The following is an 18,531-nucleotide window of genomic DNA, read 5'->3' on the forward strand; positions in this document are numbered from 1 at the left end:
AAAGACCTGTTTTCAAGATAGTATCAATAGAAGTAAATCCCCATCATGGTTTCGAGAATTGGACTGAGTCGTGATTGCAATCTTTTATTTAGTATGTATTAGGTGTTGTTGCCACGTATGACCTGCACCCTGTAAGATACTGCCATCCACATTTTATTGTTAGTCAAGAACAACATTACGGAACATTGGAAGACGCACTATGAAACAAGCTTGGCTATGGGTGAGCAGAAATTACGCCTTGTTGCCATCCGTGGAAATGTATACTGCGACTTCTGGCTTTTTATGCACATCAACCATATTTAAACAGCAGTTTGCTTAAATCCATTTTTTGGAATCAAATTGATATTAAAATTGGACAAATACTCAACAACAACAACATATATTTCCACAGGATACGCTAACAATCAAGATTGGGGCCTGTGGTGTACATACGTGTTTTGGGCATCAATGTTGTCAAGGCCCTCGTGAAGTATGACAGGAATAATTGGAGGTGTGTTAACTGCTGGTTCTACACAGCCAATGAGAGGCAGGCAGACGATATATATGGAAGCATGAGACATTGTAACATTCTCACTTCAGTACAGAAGTGAAACACTCGGGTTTCAGAGAGGGGGAAAAAAGAAAAACTAAATTAATTAAAAAAATATGTGTTCTCAGGTTCTACCGGAATCACAACCACAAAAATTACAACATATTCGGAAGAAACAGCCAAATATTTGTGGCAAGGAAGATATAAGTTTCACAGCTGTTCTGTTAGGGTGATGACTGTGATGATGATGAAAAATTGTGATATCACAGACGAGCCATCTAAGTAAACAAAAAAAGGCACTGAAGATAAAAATTATTGTACACAGTTTCTTTTTGTTTGTTTTGTTTCTCCTTATATTATCAAAATGTATACAATCAATAAACAGCATAGGTGTATGTTAACAGTTTACGCAGAGAAAGTTTCTAATTTTGATTAGTCAGAACATGTTAAAAAATAAATTTTTCTCAAGCAGCCTATTAGAAAAGGGGGTCGTGTTATAATCTGGGTCATTTTATAATTGGGTTATTATGGTAATTTAATCTATTGCCTGATGTGTAGTACATGAATGTACATAATAAAATAGAACATTTCTTATGTAGGTGAGTGTATTTTCTTGGTTTTGTTTGTTTTTCTAACATGGAATCATCATCATCATCATCATCATCATCATCATCATCATCATCATCATCATCATCTCAAACTATAACTAGAGTTTTGAATAAAATTTATGCACACTAATTAAACAAATTAATCCATAAATTCTGAAATCAATAAGAGAAAAAATACTTACTTGTTTTAACAATATCATCATGTGATATCAGATCATCAAGAGTTTTTGGTCGATATTTTTCAACCCTGTAACAAAAACAAATTGTAACATTCTATATGCAACAGGTAGACACTATATGGCAGAAAACACAAAGTAATGAGGCTATGCCTACAAATTACAAGTCACAACACAATATGCAATAAAGGGCATGTGATTATCACATTCTGTTCTCCTTATTAATATATTACAGTATACTGCACACACAAAACTATCCCCATGCCTCAAATGATCTCATTTCTCTAACTTTATATTCATATTTGCTAAAGTCTATGAATGTGAGGCAGCAGTGTATTTTTAAGATCTTTAATGGTAACTGCTTCTTGTAGTTTTAAGACTCTCTCTTTACAGGTTGCACTGGTAGTTTCCCAGACAACCTAAAAACAGCTCAAGTGGCTCCGATTGATAAGAAGGTGATAAATCTAGAATTTAAAACTACTGATTCATCTCAATCCCACACCTATTTTTATGGCAATTTAGAATGTTATCTACAGTACACTAACGCCTATAGACCTACTTAGTCAACTGAGTCTAATGTCTAACAATCGGAATGGCATTATGGAAAGCCCTGCAGCTGCAGCATATTTAACAGACTAAATGATAACTGCCATTGAGAATGATTCTGTTTTCACCACAATATTACTTAACAATCAATGAAATCTGGGTGTAAGACGAACTGGCTATCAATTGATAAAAATCATGTATTAGTGACAAGAAACCATTTATGACGCTAAAACAAACAGTGAGTCATTCAAATAATTATTAATATCAAATATAGAAGGGCTGAATGCTCCATGTTAGGACCTGTTCTGTTCTTGATTTACATTAAAAAGACTAATTGCACTTCTTCAATAATCTACTAATAAATCGAAGTCTACCAGCTGCTTTACCCATTACTGAATCTATGTGATCATTCCATTTCAAATCCCTAAACAGTGTTACATCCAGGTATTTGTATGAATCAGCCAATTCCAACAGTGACTCATTGATATTGTAGTCATAGGATACTAAGTTTTGTTTTGTTTTGTGAAATTCACAATTTTACAGTTTTTGAAAATTTAAAGCATGATGCCAATCTTTGCACCTCTTGGAAATCTTATCAAGATCTGACTGAATTTTTATGCAGCTTCTATCAGACAGGACTTCATTATAGAAACTCCTTATCAGCAAAAAAGTCTCAGTTTATTATTAATAATGTCTGCATGGTCATTAACATACAACACAAACAGCGTTAGGTCCCAACATACTTATCTGGGGCATACTTGAAGTTACTTTCCCATCTGATGATGACTCTTCAGCCAAGATAATATGCTGCGCATTCCCAATCAGGAAGTCCTCAATGCCGTCACAAATTTCATTTGATACCACGTATGATCGTACTTTTGACAGTAAGTGTAGATGCGGTACAGTCAAATTCTTTTAAAAATCAAGAAATACTGCATCTACCTGGATGTTTGCTCCAAAGCTTACAGTACGTAACATGAGAAAAGTCTGAATTTCGTTCCACGTGATTGATGTTTCCGGAATCCAAGATGGTTGGCATGGAGGAGGTAATTCTGTTCAAGATACCTCAATTGCATTTGGGCTCAGAATATGTACTAAGATCCTTTAACAAATTGATGTCATGGAGACTGGACAGTAGTTCTGTTGATCACTCCTACTACCCTTCTTGTAGATGGGTGTGACATGTGCTTTTTTTCAAAGAAGTGCCCACAGGTTTTTGTTCAAAGGGATCTATGACAGATTATAGTTAGAAGAGGGGCTAATTCAGCCGCAAAGTCGGTGTGGAGTCCAATAGGGGTTTCATTGGGAGTTCGGGAGTTCTGTTCAATTTTAACGATTTCAACTGTTTCTCAATATCACTGACACTTAATGCTTACACATTTAAGCATTCCACCCAAATTTCAGGCTAGTAACACAAGGGAAGGCAAATTAACACTCAATGGCTTTCAGTACGATTTCTGTTTATCTTCAACTGTCACTAAAAAAACAAAGCTGTGATGTTATCTCTACTATGCACAACACAAATGAAATTGACATTGAAAGTGGGAAATTAGCAGAAATTTGGACTGTACCAGAACCAAGGGAGGAGTGCTTCATATACAACAGCCAGAACAACCAGGAGATGGCCTCTGGCATTATTCTATCGACATCTTGATACTGCAGCAATAAATTTGAACGCCATACAATCCAGACAATAAAGACTGATGATGGCTTTTTCTAAAAAACCTAACGTATAGTGTTATGAACGCTCATCTAAGACAAAGAGCGAAACTAACGAACCTTCTGAAAAATATATAAATGTTTCTTGAAAAATTCAGAAAAGGAGGCCCAGTTCATGATGAACTTAGACCTAGAATATGTCACATATGTGGACGACACAAAAATGGCAGGACGAAGACATCGTGCAACAATTGTGGAAACAATGTCTGCAAGAAGCATTCTTGTCAAAACGTCGTGTGTTTCTCTTGTGATGCTAATGATCGGCAGCTGGAAATTTGTTCTGACTGAAGATGTTTGTTTACGTAACCTATTTTAATAGAGTTGACTGAATTTTTTACTTTTATCCGAAATAAATATTTAATGCAATGACATGCTGTCTTATTTCAGTTTTTACCCTCTGTTTTGCCAAAAAACGATAATGTGAAGACGAAACTGCAGTGTAAATTGAGCAGCGCGGTCACTCACGTGAAATCAGAAGGCGCGTCCACCAGAGGATTAAAGTCCCCACTGATGATTACAGTATGACTGGGGAACTTATGTACAAGTGAACTAATGTTTTCTCTAAATTTTTTGGTTTACATTAAAAGACGAGTCTGTTGGGTGACAGAAGTATCCAATTATCATTTTATGCCCATCCCTGATACCCGAGTCTTAGCCAAGCAATCTCACATGAAGCTTCGGTTTGTATCTCAATGGATTCAAGTTTCTTGTCTACTGCAACAAATACACCAGCTCCATTTCCCATTTGCCTATCCTTGTGAGATACGTTTAAATTAGTTAGGCAGTTTGATGGATCATCTCAGAACAGCCAGCAGGTCACACATTGTGAGAATATAGGCCATTGTGATATTATTACCATAACTGCATTGGGGGGAGTCCTCGTGATGTGAAAGGAATTCACTGGTAAGTATGGTGTCCACAGTCAGCACAGTACGATGGCATCTTTCTGAGAGGCTTGGAGAGAAGTATGCCATGCCTTGGTGGTCCCCATAATTGCCCTTAACTTACTGAGAATTGTGGTAGCCTACCATTTCATTTCAAAAATTGATGTCTCCCTCGCAATCATATGTCTGCAGCCAGTACTTCAAATTCATGTTTGTTGCCTGTGGTTAAGTGTCTATCAAATGTGTCACTGAGCAGAGAGTATTTCTCATCCCCCCCCCCCCCCCCTCCCAATGTGAAAAAACATGGCCAACCCTGTCATTGACTTTCAATCCATCTTTGTAGACGCATGTTGAATTTGGGCAATCATGGAAAAGTCAACGAAATACATGTCTGAGAATGGTAGGATTAAGTTTCTTTTGGACCAAAGAAAAAGGTCTATCTAAATCATAGAACCAGGTACGGACAATGGAGGATACTAAGAGTTGATTCTCAGGACACAGACAACAGGGGACATTTGGAGGTCCTTGCATAGAGCCTCCAATCTTATCTCAGCTGATTTACCCATTTCTGGGTGATTCGAAAACAGTCTGAACTGTCAGTTGTGAAAAGAGTTGAGTAAAACAGATGAGTAAGCAACTCTGACAGAGGGTGGCTGCATAGCTTGTCAAGAGTGAGAGTGCGAGTGTGCATGTGTGTGTGCGCGCGCGCGAGTACAGATCTGATAGGTGCCCAATGGCGAGGTCATTAGCGCCCTTACACTTATAAAACAAACTAATGTGTAGACGAACTAAAAGCGTTATACACTGATGCACTCAAAATGACCACACAATCACTCTGTATCACATGCACTAAAACAAATTAGGAGGGAAGAGAGCTAATCAAGAAATTAAAACACAGAGAAAACAAAACAAAGAAGAACTAAAAAAAGCACAGAGATATGTGACTGGCTGACCACTTACAAAAATTTAGGGTGTGCCTGCCACTCTTTGACGCATTAAGAACATCTCCCTAAAATCTTGTTAAAAATGTTGGACAATTCACAAAACTTTAAAAACATGCAGTCCAATAAAATGTGGCACACCGTTATCTGCACGCCACAAGCACCACACATTGGAGGTCCTCTCGCCGGAGTAAGAATCCATGTGTCATAGGGCTGTGACCTATGTGAAGACAAGTAAGAAGGACATTGTCTTGCCGATGTGGCTGGAAGGAAGTATTCCATGACCGAGTTGTGGGCTTGATGACACAGAGCTTGTTATTGGTCACTGCCAGCCACTCATCTTCCCATCGAAACATGATTTACACCTCAACAGCGAGGTGATAGCATGCAGTGGGATAGCACACTGAAATACCAGAGGATCACGACACGCCTCCTTGGCTGCTCAATCCACCCTTTCATTCCCCCCAATGCCAATGTACCCAGATACCCAGCAGAAATACATCTTCTACCCCAGTCACTGTAGTTGTAGGTGGGCATCCTCGATATTCTGGGTACTGTATCTGCTGGGTACAAATGTTGGAGAGAGTAAAGGACACTCACAGAATCTGAACAGACGAGAACTGGGAGAATGTCTCATCTGCTCCTGTGCTCGCAAGACCGCATATAATTCTGCGTCAAGACGGTAAATTCTAGAGGCAGTCTGACCTTGAGGACATAATCCGGGAAAATGACAGAGCAACCAAGAGAGTCCACCTGCTTAGGCCCATCCATAAAAACAGCTACACGGTCATTGTACTCGATAAAATATCGGAGCATACCACATTTAAAATGGAAGCAGGAGTGCTCTCTCTCCTGTACCGCACCAAATCTAAAATCACTCTGGGCCTCCCCCGGAACCCGGCTGGCAGATGGTTAAAACCCTGGATTTGGGGTCGTACTGGCTCCACACTAAGTTACTCCAGCACACGTTGCACATGGATCCCAAATGGCATCGTGGTTCGTGGACGGATGAAAAAAAAGGTGTTGCAGAGGTGGACGGGCAATGGCATGGTGCGCGGGTGAAGTCTAAAGGAATTTACACGCCTGATGCACCACGAGGAGCTGGCGCCGGATGGTAACTGGTGGTTCCCCCACCTCAGTATAGATGTTAGGTATGGGACTGGTCCGATCAGACCCGTGGCCAGCCAAATTACCTCATGATGGACAGCATCAATGATCCGCAAGTAAGAGGGCCTCGCTGACCCATAGGCCGCTCAACCATAGTCCAGCCACTAACACACAAAAGCCTGATAAAACTGAAGGAGAGGTGCCTTGTCTGCTCCCCAAGACCTGTGACTAAGGCACTTGATGATGATGATCAGTGCCTTCAGGGTTCTGGCCAGATGATGGTTAACCATTCGCTCCAGGGTCTTTCCACACAGCACATTAAGGCAACACTCCGATAGCTACAGGGATAGTGGGACATGTACAGTCCTTTCCTGGTTTGAGGAGAGGGATCAGAGTTGCCTCCCTCCATGAGTTGGGGAAGCTGCCTGTCTGACGGATTAGATTAAAACATTCAAGGAGGATTTTCTTTGATGCCGCTGACTGATGCAATACCGGATTTGGCCATGACTGTGTGCAGTGTTATGAATCTCAGTCAGTGCCGATCCGAGATACCACATAGAGAAAGGGGAGTTTAGGCCTCAGAACTGTTTCCCTCTCTACAGTCGCACTGTAGCGACAAAACACTGGATCCTGGCTTGCATTGGCAGTAGTTTGTGCAAAATATTCGGACAGCTTCTGAGCAACATCTATGGGTGTTGTTTGGAGGCACCCCTGTTTCAGCACTGCTGCTATTAGTAGACAGTTGTGTTTACCGAAAATCGTCCAGATGGCTTCCCATATTTTTATAGAAGAAGTGAAACGATTGATGGAGTCCAGAAACACTTGCCCCGACCTTTTCTTACACTACCTAATGTTGTGTCAAGCCTTGGCCCTCCCTACTTGAAAGGCCCAAAGGTTGTCTGCTGTTGGTCGGCATTTAAAATGTTGAAGAGCCGCACGCCTTTCCTGGATCGTGGAACGGCACTCATCTGTCCACCAAGGTACTGGTTCCCTCCTAAGATGATGTGAGGACTGTGGGATGGAGAGGTCAGCGACACGAAGGATCACTTAAGTGTGTGATCCACTCATCCTAGGATGCTGTCACAGTGTTCAGACACAGCCAGCTGTCCGAAATGCATCCAGTGAGCCCTGCTGACTATCCATTTTGTGGGCTTAACTTCAGGTGATGAGCCATTTAGTAGATGAAGGCAAATTGGGAAGTGGTCACTGGAATGAAGGTTGTCAATGACTTCCCACTGAACAGTCAGCGAGCATGGGGGAACAGAGAGGTTGATGGCTGAAAATGACTCAGTAGGAATAGAGAAATGTGTGCGAGTACCCATGTTGAGGATGCACAGCTCATGAGACACCATGAAGCCCTCTAAAACCTGACACCGAGGGCAAGTATTGGTCGAGCCCCACAGGACATGATGGGCACTGAAGTCTCCCAGGATCGTGGGAAATGTGTGATAAGATCTGTGAGAGCCTCAGAGTCTATTGCATCTTGCGGAGGTAAATACAGTAAGCAAACAGTGATCCTTCGACACACACAAATTTGAACTGCAACTGCTTGAAGGTCAGTAGTCAAGGGGAGGGCAGAGGAGTGGTGCGCATTAATGACAAACACTGGGACACCTCCCTCGGCACTTTCCCCCCAGTAGGTCATTATTGCGGTATAGCGTGTATCCCTGTAGCACAGGGACATCTGTATCCGTAAAACGTGTTTCTTGGGGGGTGGGGGGAGAGCACAAAGGACATGCCTGTGCTATGAGTTTCAGTTCCTCCACATGAGTCCTGAACGCATTAATGTTCCACTGTAGTATGGAAGCCATGTCATTGGTGCGGTTTTAACTTACCCCTATCGTCGCACTGGGGAGGTGCAGAACTTGATAACCAAGGGGGATTGGAGGGGTTGCCTGGCATCTAGCACCATGATTATCCTCCTCACCAGTCAGACGGGAAAGAATGACGTCTGATGGGGCAGCTTTTGACCTGAATGTCGTGAGCCTTTCCCTGCTCCCGTCCCTTTGAGGATGAGGGAGAAAGGGGGCGTTGAGGGGTACTCTGCCTTTCTTGTACCTTCTGAATGCTCGCTGCAGAACTGTTGTTGATCTTTCCTTGTGCAGCTGCCTGGATTGCTCTGTCTTTTTTTTCCCTTGACATGTACATGTGCAAGTATAGGTGTTATGGTGGATACAGGCATACTAGGCAATGCCTGTTTTGAAGCGTTTGCCTTGGGAATAAGTTTCTGCACCATGGAAGAATATGAGTTGGCAAAGACAGAGTTTCGTTGCCTCATATTTTTTTGGCTTTAGCGTTGGGGATCTCCTTGGTCACTTTTATCTCCTGTATTCTGTGTTCTTCAGCAAAAACAGGGCAGCCGCTGCTCCAGACTGGGTGGTTCCAAAATCAGTCGATGGAGATTGCCGGAGATGTGCAGTCCGCCACAGCGTCATGAGCGGCTCTTCTGCAGTTCACTTCACCTCCACAACTCATGGTTGTATGGCTGAAATGCTGGCATTTCTAGCACCATGTGAGGTTTGGAATGTAAGGCCAAACATTAAGTCGAAGTAACTGCCATAAGATGCTCAGGAAGAGTCAGAGAACTGAATGTGACAATGAAAGTGGCAGTCTTTCCAGTTGCTCCATTATTCCTGTGCATTCGTTGCTCCACATCACAGCCCATTTTTGCTTCAGTTCTGCTGTGTCCATGTCCATGATGTCTCGGCATGTGACAACGCCATTACTGGAGTTGAGAGGGGTGTGCATCTCAACAATGATATCATAGTCACCCAGCTTCTGCAATTTCTTAAGAAGGTCTACATGCTTTGAACTGTTAGTCTATACCAACAATGAGCCATTACATAATCGTTTTATAGATTTTAAAGTTCCAGCAAGGCCTTCCAAAGCCTTATGAATATAAAAGGAAGACACTTTTTCAAATGTCCCCTCCTTCTTCATTACCAGAAACACATTGTTATTCACAACAATGACCCCGGTTACTGCAGTTCAAAGTATTCTTATTATCAAGATGACTAGACTCTCTCATTCTTTTGGATGAATGGTTGTGAATACTCCAAGCCAGTACACCCTTCCCACTGGGAGGAGAAGATGATGATTTCGAGGGTTCCATATATAAACAGAAAGAAACTTCCACATGGGAAAAATATATTAAAAACAAAGATTCCAAGACTTACCAAGCGGGAAAGTGCCGGCAGACAGGCACATGAACAAAACACACAAACACACACACAGAATTACGAGCTTTTGCAACTGGCAGTTGCTTCGTCAGGAAGGAAGGAAGGAGAGGGAAAAATGAAAGGATGTGGGTTTTAAGGGAGAGGGTAAGGAGTCATTCCAATCCTGGGAGCGGAAAGACTTCCCTTAGGGGAAAAAAAGGACAGGTGTACACTCGCGAGTCTGCCGGCGCTTTCCCGCTTGGTAAGTCTTTGAATCTTTGTTTTAATATATATATATATATATATATATATATATATATATATATATATAGAGAGAGAGAGAGAGAGAGAGAGAGAGAGAGAGAGAGAGGGGGGGGGGGGGGGGGGAGAGACCCCAGCTCAGGAACCCCAGGGTCATCAAACCTGTACTGAGCAAATCAATGTTGAGCCCCCGAGGGGTAGCTCATCACGAGCTGCTGGTGTCTGACCCTCAGTGGTGGGATACCAGCTTCCACCAGAAGGCAGTCAAAAGGACTCCAAAGGAAACCTCTGACTGCCAACCACACAGTACTGTGGCAGACAGGGTCTAACAAAGTCAGTACTGATGCTTCTGCCGACCCATAGGCAACACACATCCATTAGCCAGGCGAGATAAAATCAAAGCTTTCTAAAATCACAGAACTGCACAGTCTGTGCTCTAGGTGGTGCTGCCGCTGACATATCTGAGAGTATTAAGTTTCTTCATGTAATTTGCCTTCAGCTGCTGTACACATGGTAACCATGTTAACTTGTGAAATAATAGGCCTGAAAACATGGAAGTTTCAATGACTTCAAGTAACTGGTTACAAAAGTAAAATTCTGGGTGCAGCTGCATAGACCTGAGTCGACAAAAGTGCATGATGCAAGTTTTCACGAGACAGAACTGATATCCGTGATTCAGAGGTCAGCTGTGTACTTTCTGTAAGGCAAGAATGTAGCCAAAGGGGGGGAGTGTCTATGGGTCCGGACACCCACCCTCCTCCCACCTGCTTGAAATTACACATAACCTAGCACCGTGTGCTCAAATTGAGATATACAAGTTAGATAAAATCTTCCATTTGAGGGTGTTGCTGCAGCATACATGCGACACAGCGTGACTCTGATGTGGGTGTATAAGCATCAACATGTGAGCAAGGGATTAGTGGGGCACTCATGTCTTTTCTGACATGCATGGGGTAAATGTGGAAAAATGAATTATGACGACATTACTAACAAATGCATCCGAACAGGACCAATGTGCTGTTATTCGTTCCTTGGCTGCAGAAGGACAAACACTGATAGACATCCATTGGAGAATGTAGAATGTGCGCGGGGAAGCATGCCTGTCGAAACCCACCATTGTTGAATGGTGAAACGAGTATTACTGCTCCACGATAACACACATCCCCATATCACAAATGTCATAATGCACAATACGCCAATTCAGGTGTTAGACACTCGAGAATCCGCTCTATGCTCGTGCTCTCTTCCCATGTGATTATCACACCTATGGCCCCTTAAAAAAGGCAACGAAGGTTTGAAGATTCCTGTTGGACGAAGATGTACAGAAGATAGTTACACTACTTCAAGCAGCAGAACACAATGTTTTACCAAATTGATAACTTCAACCTGGTGTGTTAATGGAATGGCTGCTTCAGTGCCCATGGTGATATTACCACAGTGGCATACCAATTGTGGACTGTGCGGCCACTGAACGGAAACTTTTTGATGCCCCTTGTATTTTGATGTTCATTATGTAACGAAAAAGGAATATGCACATTCGACTGTCAACAAGGCCATCAATTGGCTAAAATATCTATATATCGAAACCACTATCGGCTATTGCCTATCCTTACTTATACCAACCATTGTACACTGTTGAACTTCCTTGAGTCCAGTTGTTTTATTAATCAGTTCAATTTTCAGTTTAATGTTAACACTGGAGTCATTATTTGGAGATGGGTAGAACTTTAGAATTGCAATATTTCAGCATTTCACAAGGCAGTGCTGCGGTTAAGATCATTACAAATAACATCAAATTAAAATCAGTGCATAAAAATGCACTTGGATTTGCCAATGTTGCCCAAAAATCGTACTAATCGACAAAGATGTTGCCCAGACAGCGATGATTGCATTTCTTTACAAAATTTGCTCAAAATTCTACCATTAGCAGCCCAAATGGCAAAATATCGCCCATCCTGGTCACCTGGGCGATACTAAGTTATTAAAACTGGTTCCGATAAGGAGCAACGGGGAGGTGTGTGTGTGTGTGTGGGGGGGGGGGGGAGGGGGGAGGGGGGGAGGAGGGGTGAATATGGAGCAGCATGTACTTCCCACTTACATATGATACACAGTATCCTCACCCAACAAGCAAGAATGTAATGGACACTATTAGTCAACATGGATCGTAACATCAATGGCACACGAAATTGACGATTCAGTTTCTCTACCAGCACTCGCAAGAAAAGATATTGTCACTGTTAACTGAGGAGGACAACCAACATATGCTAACAGATATTGATAAATAAAATCATCCAGGAAAAATTATGCTCTATAAGACCTCTATTTTAAAACAAATAGGGTTTATTTTTCTCTTAGAGTAGCTTATAGCTCCACTTAACACATTTTTATGTTTTGTTATGTAAACTATCAGCAGAAACTGAAAAACAGGAGCCTTTTTAATATCCTTTAAGCAAATTGGTCTCCCCTTTAGCAAAATTCCAGCTAAATCTTTGTGTAAGGCCCCCTGAAGTTGGCACTCTGCATTGGGCAATGTTGTAAAGCTGTAATATGATAACAAAGGTTGTGATGGTGAAGAGGGTTACACTCAGAACCAATCCCTGAAGGACTGCAATTTCCTGAATGTATTACTTGTTCAGTGTTGGGTCTATCTGGAAGTGGAACAGTTGGAGGAATATGAAATCCTGGATCAAAATTGATAAGCAGCCTGGAAAGCTCTAATCGTGCAGTGCAGACAGGGTGTGATGATGCCAGGTGGTATTTTACACGTTCCACAGGTCAAAAAACACGGTGATCAGGTGTTGGCAATGCCTGAAAGCATTGTACACTGCAGATTCCAGACAAATCAGTTGGTTTGTGGTGGGCTGGAATGCCAGAAAGCCATTTTGAAATTGCAAAAAAAGTCCTCTGGCTTCCAGGAATCAACAAAGTTGTTTGTTGACCACTCCTCTGAATAATTTACACAGCCTGTTCATTAGATAGTATGGCTGATAATGAGTCAAACTTTGAGAGTCTTTTCCCAGTTTTGAGGATAGGGCTAATAATGCCCTCCAGCCATTGGGTGGTGGGGAAGGGGGGATGAGAAGCTCCCCACCAAATATAATGGGGGGGGGAACAAAAACAACCCATGAATGTGCACACAAGGATAAGTAGTTTCACTCTGCCAAGCGTTTCAGGATCAAGAAGTCAAAATGGTACTTCAGCAAAGATCTATGGATTAGTACAGATCTCGCCACAGAGAGAGAGAGAGAGAGAGAGAGAGAGAGAGAGAGAGAGAGAGAGAGAGAGAGAGAGAGAGAGAGAGAGACCAGGAACTGTGGACAGCCAAAAATGCAATGGAGTTTAGTCCATACTTGAGACAATAGTGCCTGGGCTCTCAGAGACGATACATACTGTTCCAAAAACTACTGCGTCCTTTTATGGTTTTTTTTTTTTTTTAAAGAATTGTGCCTTTTCTCAAAGTCTTGATAATTTAATTGTTCTGTATAAAGATGTATAGCTGCAACAACTTCTTCAGACCACCACAGCATAGGTTTCTGGCACGGATGGCCTGAAGAATGGGATGTCACTGCTTTTGTAGAGTGTATAGCTGTGTCAACAGTATCTTTTACTACTCTTTCAATACTCATCTCTTAACTGGTTTCAAAAGTTACTTTGGAGGTAAAACCCTGCCAGTTGGATTTCCAAAATGATCAATATGTTGCATGTTCCTTTGGTCGGTAGTTTGGGAAAGAGATAGTGATAGGAAAGTGGTCGCGGCTGCAGAGGTGCCACGAACGTATCGAAGGATCAAGTGTGAGAGACCTGGGCTGCAGATTGTAATATCTATGTTCAGTATGTTCTACAGGCCATAATGAACTGTGTTGCAGTTCCATCATTAACTAGGGAGACTTCCATTTTTGAAATTAATTGCTGTATTACTTGGTCCCCACTAGATGTGGTTTGCCTGATCCAATTAAGATTGTGGGCACTGAAGTCAACCATCAGAAGGGTGCATGGAAGCAGCTTTTCCACTAGCTACAGTAGCCCATGATATGCTACAGATCCATTTGGGAATAGACAGATATTACACAGAGATAGACTCTAACAGAAACATCTTCTAACAAAGTGCTTAGTAGCACATGCTCACTGAAAGTGTCAGAGGATGAGAATGCTGACTCCTCCAGATGCCCTCCTGGCATTAAAAGGTTTTGTAATTTTTAATAGTAGGGAATTGGGTTTCTGAGAATTGAGACAGCTGAAGTGCCACGCCAATTGCAAAGCAGCAATTAACTGTAGGAATTCGGCCAGGTGGCAATGACAGTTGTTACGGATCCATTGAAGGAATGTCAGGAACTTTTTCACAGCATCTTGATAAGAAGGGTGGTCAAGTGTATCATATTACTGGATTTTCTTCTCCCTCTTTTAAACTGACAATATCAGCAAACAAGAGGTGGTGGCGAGAGGGGGAGGGGGTTGTTGGATAGTTTACATTTGCAGGTGTTGTTCGCAAGGGTTGCACTCAGGCATCGTCCCTTCATACGTCCCCCCAAGTAGCCTTATTAATAGAGTGGGAGGCCATGTGTTCAAACCTCTGGCAGCTAAAACATCCCAGAGAAGGGATACAGGGCTGACATCACAGATATAAATCATGACCTTAACTTTCTAAAGCAGCACCCCACGACAGCATGCACTACTTCATAAATTTGTAGTGTTTGGTCCAGATGGAAGATGACACCTTGAATCTTGTTCAGTTTATTAAGAGAGATGGTAACTGGTATGCTCCTGAATTTGTCACGGACCTGAAGTACCTGTGACTGTTTAACATTCAACAATTCTCATCAACAGAGATTCACTTCACATTTTCTGCATCGCAGAAACTTCTTCGAATCTATCCTCAATATTTCAAACAAAAAACAGGGCTTTGTTGTTGCAAAACGTTCTCCATCAGTTAGTTCTGGGGCACACCAAGAACTGGGCAAACTGTCCACCTCCATTTCTCCTTGTCCACTCTCATCCCACAGCACGCCCAAAGATGGAAAGTTATGCAGTTCTAAGCCTCTGCATTAAAATCTTGAATTCAATTGGCTGAAAGGACTGTGTTGACACAGACACTGATTAGACTCTCCTCGTGGGGGCCACCCCACCAAGGAAAAGGTTGTCTGGCATAGTACTGGTTTCCACAATCTCTGAGTCCAAGACTGGACAGGTACTTAGCCCACACATGTATGGGGAGGCCACAGCTCGGGCATTAAGAGGTAAGTTGTTCTTCCCCTGCCATTCATTGAAATTTTAGCAAAGTGGAGGTTAAACCCTAAAAGGAGACTAAGTAATGAAGTCAAAACGGTTGAGGCAGAGATTGTGAAATAAGTTTAAAATTACGAGTGGCCCAATAACAGCAAGTCATTAACGTAAAAGCTTGAATGTGTATAAGACATCTTTTAGACGCCTCTTACGGCAGGCAAGGAATTACCACGGGTCTATTCAAGCTGCTGACACTGCAGGGTGAGGCAAGGATGTAGGTGGGCTTAGGGAATGGACTCGTGCAGATTGAGGCAAAGGGATTATGAGATCAAATGATGTGTTTCAAAGACAATTTCCATCTGTGCAAATAAGAGAAGCAGACGTCGGTGGGCGGAGGAGGGGGGAGATTCGCACAGTAGAGGTCGTGAAGCAACAGGAAATCATGTGTGTTCCATTCAGTAGTGTGTTTAGCCATTGTATACTCAACTCTGATCTTAGCCATAGTTTTCTGGTGGACATTCATTCAAGTGGACAGCTGTTTGACAGTTACACATTCTCATTTATTCAGTTTGGTGGCTAGTGGGTGGTTATGCCAACTGCTACTCAAATCTTGGGCATATCCTGCAACCATCCCAGTCCTTACCCTGGCTACCTCCTGCACACTCACCTTATGTTTTTCCCTAGTCTATAAACCTAACCATACTGAATGCGGGGGCGGCACACACAAAAAAGAAAGGTCACTTAGTATCCTCTCTAACAGAAACAACTTAACAATATCCAATATCCTCCACCAGAGCTGTGACTACCCGCACACACATTTGTGTGTGTGTGTGTGTGTGTGTGTGTGTGTGTGTGTGTGTGTGTGGGGGGGGGGGGGGGGGGGGTAGTAACATGGCGGTTGCCGTTACCATTTTCCTGACTAGTTTGATGCAGCCCAGGGCTTTTTCCTCTCCTGTGCCAACATATTCATCTAAGAGCAGCGTGAAACACTAAGTCCTCAATTATTTTTTGAGTTTATTCCAGTCTCATGCCTGCAACTTTTATCCTGTACATCTTCCTCAAGTACAACAGAAGTTATTCCTTGATGTATTAACACATGTCTTTTCATTCTGTCCCTCCTCCTTATAACCATTTTTCACATATCCCCCTCTTTGCTGATTATGCGGAGAACCTCCTTATTTCTTATCGTATCATGCTACCCAATTTTGAACATCATTCTATAGCAGCACATCGCAACACTTCGATTCTCTTATTCTCTGGTTTTCCGACAGTCCATTATTTAGTTTCCAAGGTAAAAAAATTTCCTCCATCTATTTCGTAATACCCAATTTTGATATTAAGTTTATTGCTCCTCTCATTTCTGCTACTCCTCAATACTTAAACACTGAAGAGCCAAAAAAACTAGTATGTCTGCCCAATATCATGTAGAACTCCCGTGAGCACGCAGACATGTTGCAACACAACGTGGCACTGACTACTAATGTCTGAAGTATGCTGGAGGTATTGACACCATGAATCCTGCACGGCTGTCCATAAATCTTAAGAGCACAAGGGGTAGATGTCTCGTCTGAACAGTACACTGCAAGGTATCCCAGATATCCTCAATAATGTTCATGTCTGGAGAGTTTGATGGCCAGCAGAAATCTTTGAACTCAAGAGTGTTCCTGGAGCTCCTCTGTAGCAATTTTGTTTGTGTGTAGTGTCGCACTGTCCTGCTAGAATTGCCAAAGTCAGTCGGAATGCAGAATTAACATGAATGGATGCAGGTGACCAGACAGGATGTTTACGTATGTGTCACCTATCAGAGTCACATCCAGACATATCAGGGGGTCCATATGACTCAACTGCATACGCCCCACACCATTACAGAGCCTCCACCAGCTTGATGGGCACAGGAAAGGCGTAAAGCTTTGTGTTGTGCACTCATCAATGGTACACATCATATCGATGATGTTTCATTGAACGGTTCATATGCTGACACTTGTTGATGGTCCCAGTATTGACATCTGCAGCAATCTGAGTAAGGGTTGCACTTCTGTCAAGTTGAACGATTCTCTGCAGTCGTCGTCAGTCCTGTTTTTGCAGTATCTTTTCCTGTCCACAGCAATGACAGAGATTTGATATTTTACCAGATTCCTGATATTCATGGTACACTCGTGTAATGGTCTGTAATGGGATACCCTTTTCTAACACAACTTTTTTTTTTATAGAAATAGCCGATACCAGGATTAATCCCAAATCTTGTATAGGTGAATATTCTTGGCTGTTTCACTGAAAGAATTTCATTTGATTTTGTATATGGCGTATTGTATTTCAAGCTAAAATGTATAAAAAGAAATTGGTTAGTATTCTGTGTGTATAGTTAAAATTACCCTTCTTTTAAAAATATTTGAAATTACAAAATATCTGGTATACTTAAAATCCCTATTGTTAATTGTACAATCTGACAATATTTATTAAATTTATTTCTGGACTTATTTGTAAAATAATGATATAACCTGGTGAAAATTCTTCTTCTGTCAAGAAAGCTCTCTTGTTTTGTAAACTCTTTGGAATATTGTGAGTACCGCAGAATGTAAGTACTAGCTGGTATACCTCCAATGGAAACACATTTTTTTTAAATGTTGTCTACAACAATATAATTGATGGTTGTGTACAGGAAGATCCCCACTCATTGCTACCTCGGAGATGCTGTGTCCCACTGTGTGCAGACTATACCACCACACTCAAACTCACTTAAAATCTTGATAACATGCCATTGTAGCCGCAGTAACCCATTTAACAACTGCGCCAGACACTTGTTCTCTTACATAGGTGTTACTGGCCACAGTGCCGTATTCTGTCTGTTTACGTATCTCTATATTTGAGTATGCATGCCTATACCAGTTTCTTTGGCACTTCAGTGAAGTTATCTCCAGTTTACTCTGTGCTAAAACTATTCGATCCCTTCAACAGCTCCTGCAATTCTTCCTCACTTTGACTGATAATAGCAATATGATAGGTGAATCTTATCATCAGTATCCTTTCATCCTGAACTTAATCCCACTCCTGAACTTTTATTTTATTTCCATTTTTACTTCCTCACTGTAAATAAGGAACAAAATACTACATCCCTTTCTAAGGTGAACATGTCTTTGTCTTCCATTCATATTTTTTCTTCTCTTGATTCTTGCACATATTGTATATTATCTGCCCTTCCCTACAGTTCACTTCTATTTTCATGATCATGTTTAACACCTTGCACCATTTTATATTTTTGAATACTTTTCTTGGTAGATAAATTCTATGACTATGTCTTGATTTTTCTTATGAATGCTTACATTATCAAGCACAATGTCATAATTGCTTCTCTGGTGCTTTTGTCTTTCCCAAAGTCAAATTG

The 18,531-nt window shown here is 41.8% G+C and overlaps 1 protein-coding gene across 1 annotated transcript in view; it reads right to left on the reverse strand.

Moving 5' to 3' along the window:
• LOC126272682 (replication factor C subunit 5) overlaps nt 1-18,531 on the reverse strand; it is an 85,623-nt gene that overhangs the window by 24,506 nt on the left and 42,586 nt on the right. Inside the window, exon 2 of the mRNA XM_049975703.1 lies at nt 1,320-1,384. Within this exon, the coding sequence (XP_049831660.1) occupies nt 1,320-1,384 (65 nt within the window). The remainder of the gene's footprint in view (nt 1-1,319; nt 1,385-18,531) is intronic.

Source organism: Schistocerca gregaria, chromosome 1 (genome assembly GCF_023897955.1).
Source record: "Schistocerca gregaria isolate iqSchGreg1 chromosome 1, iqSchGreg1.2, whole genome shotgun sequence".
Taxonomy (NCBI): Eukaryota; Metazoa; Arthropoda; class Insecta; order Orthoptera; family Acrididae; genus Schistocerca; species Schistocerca gregaria.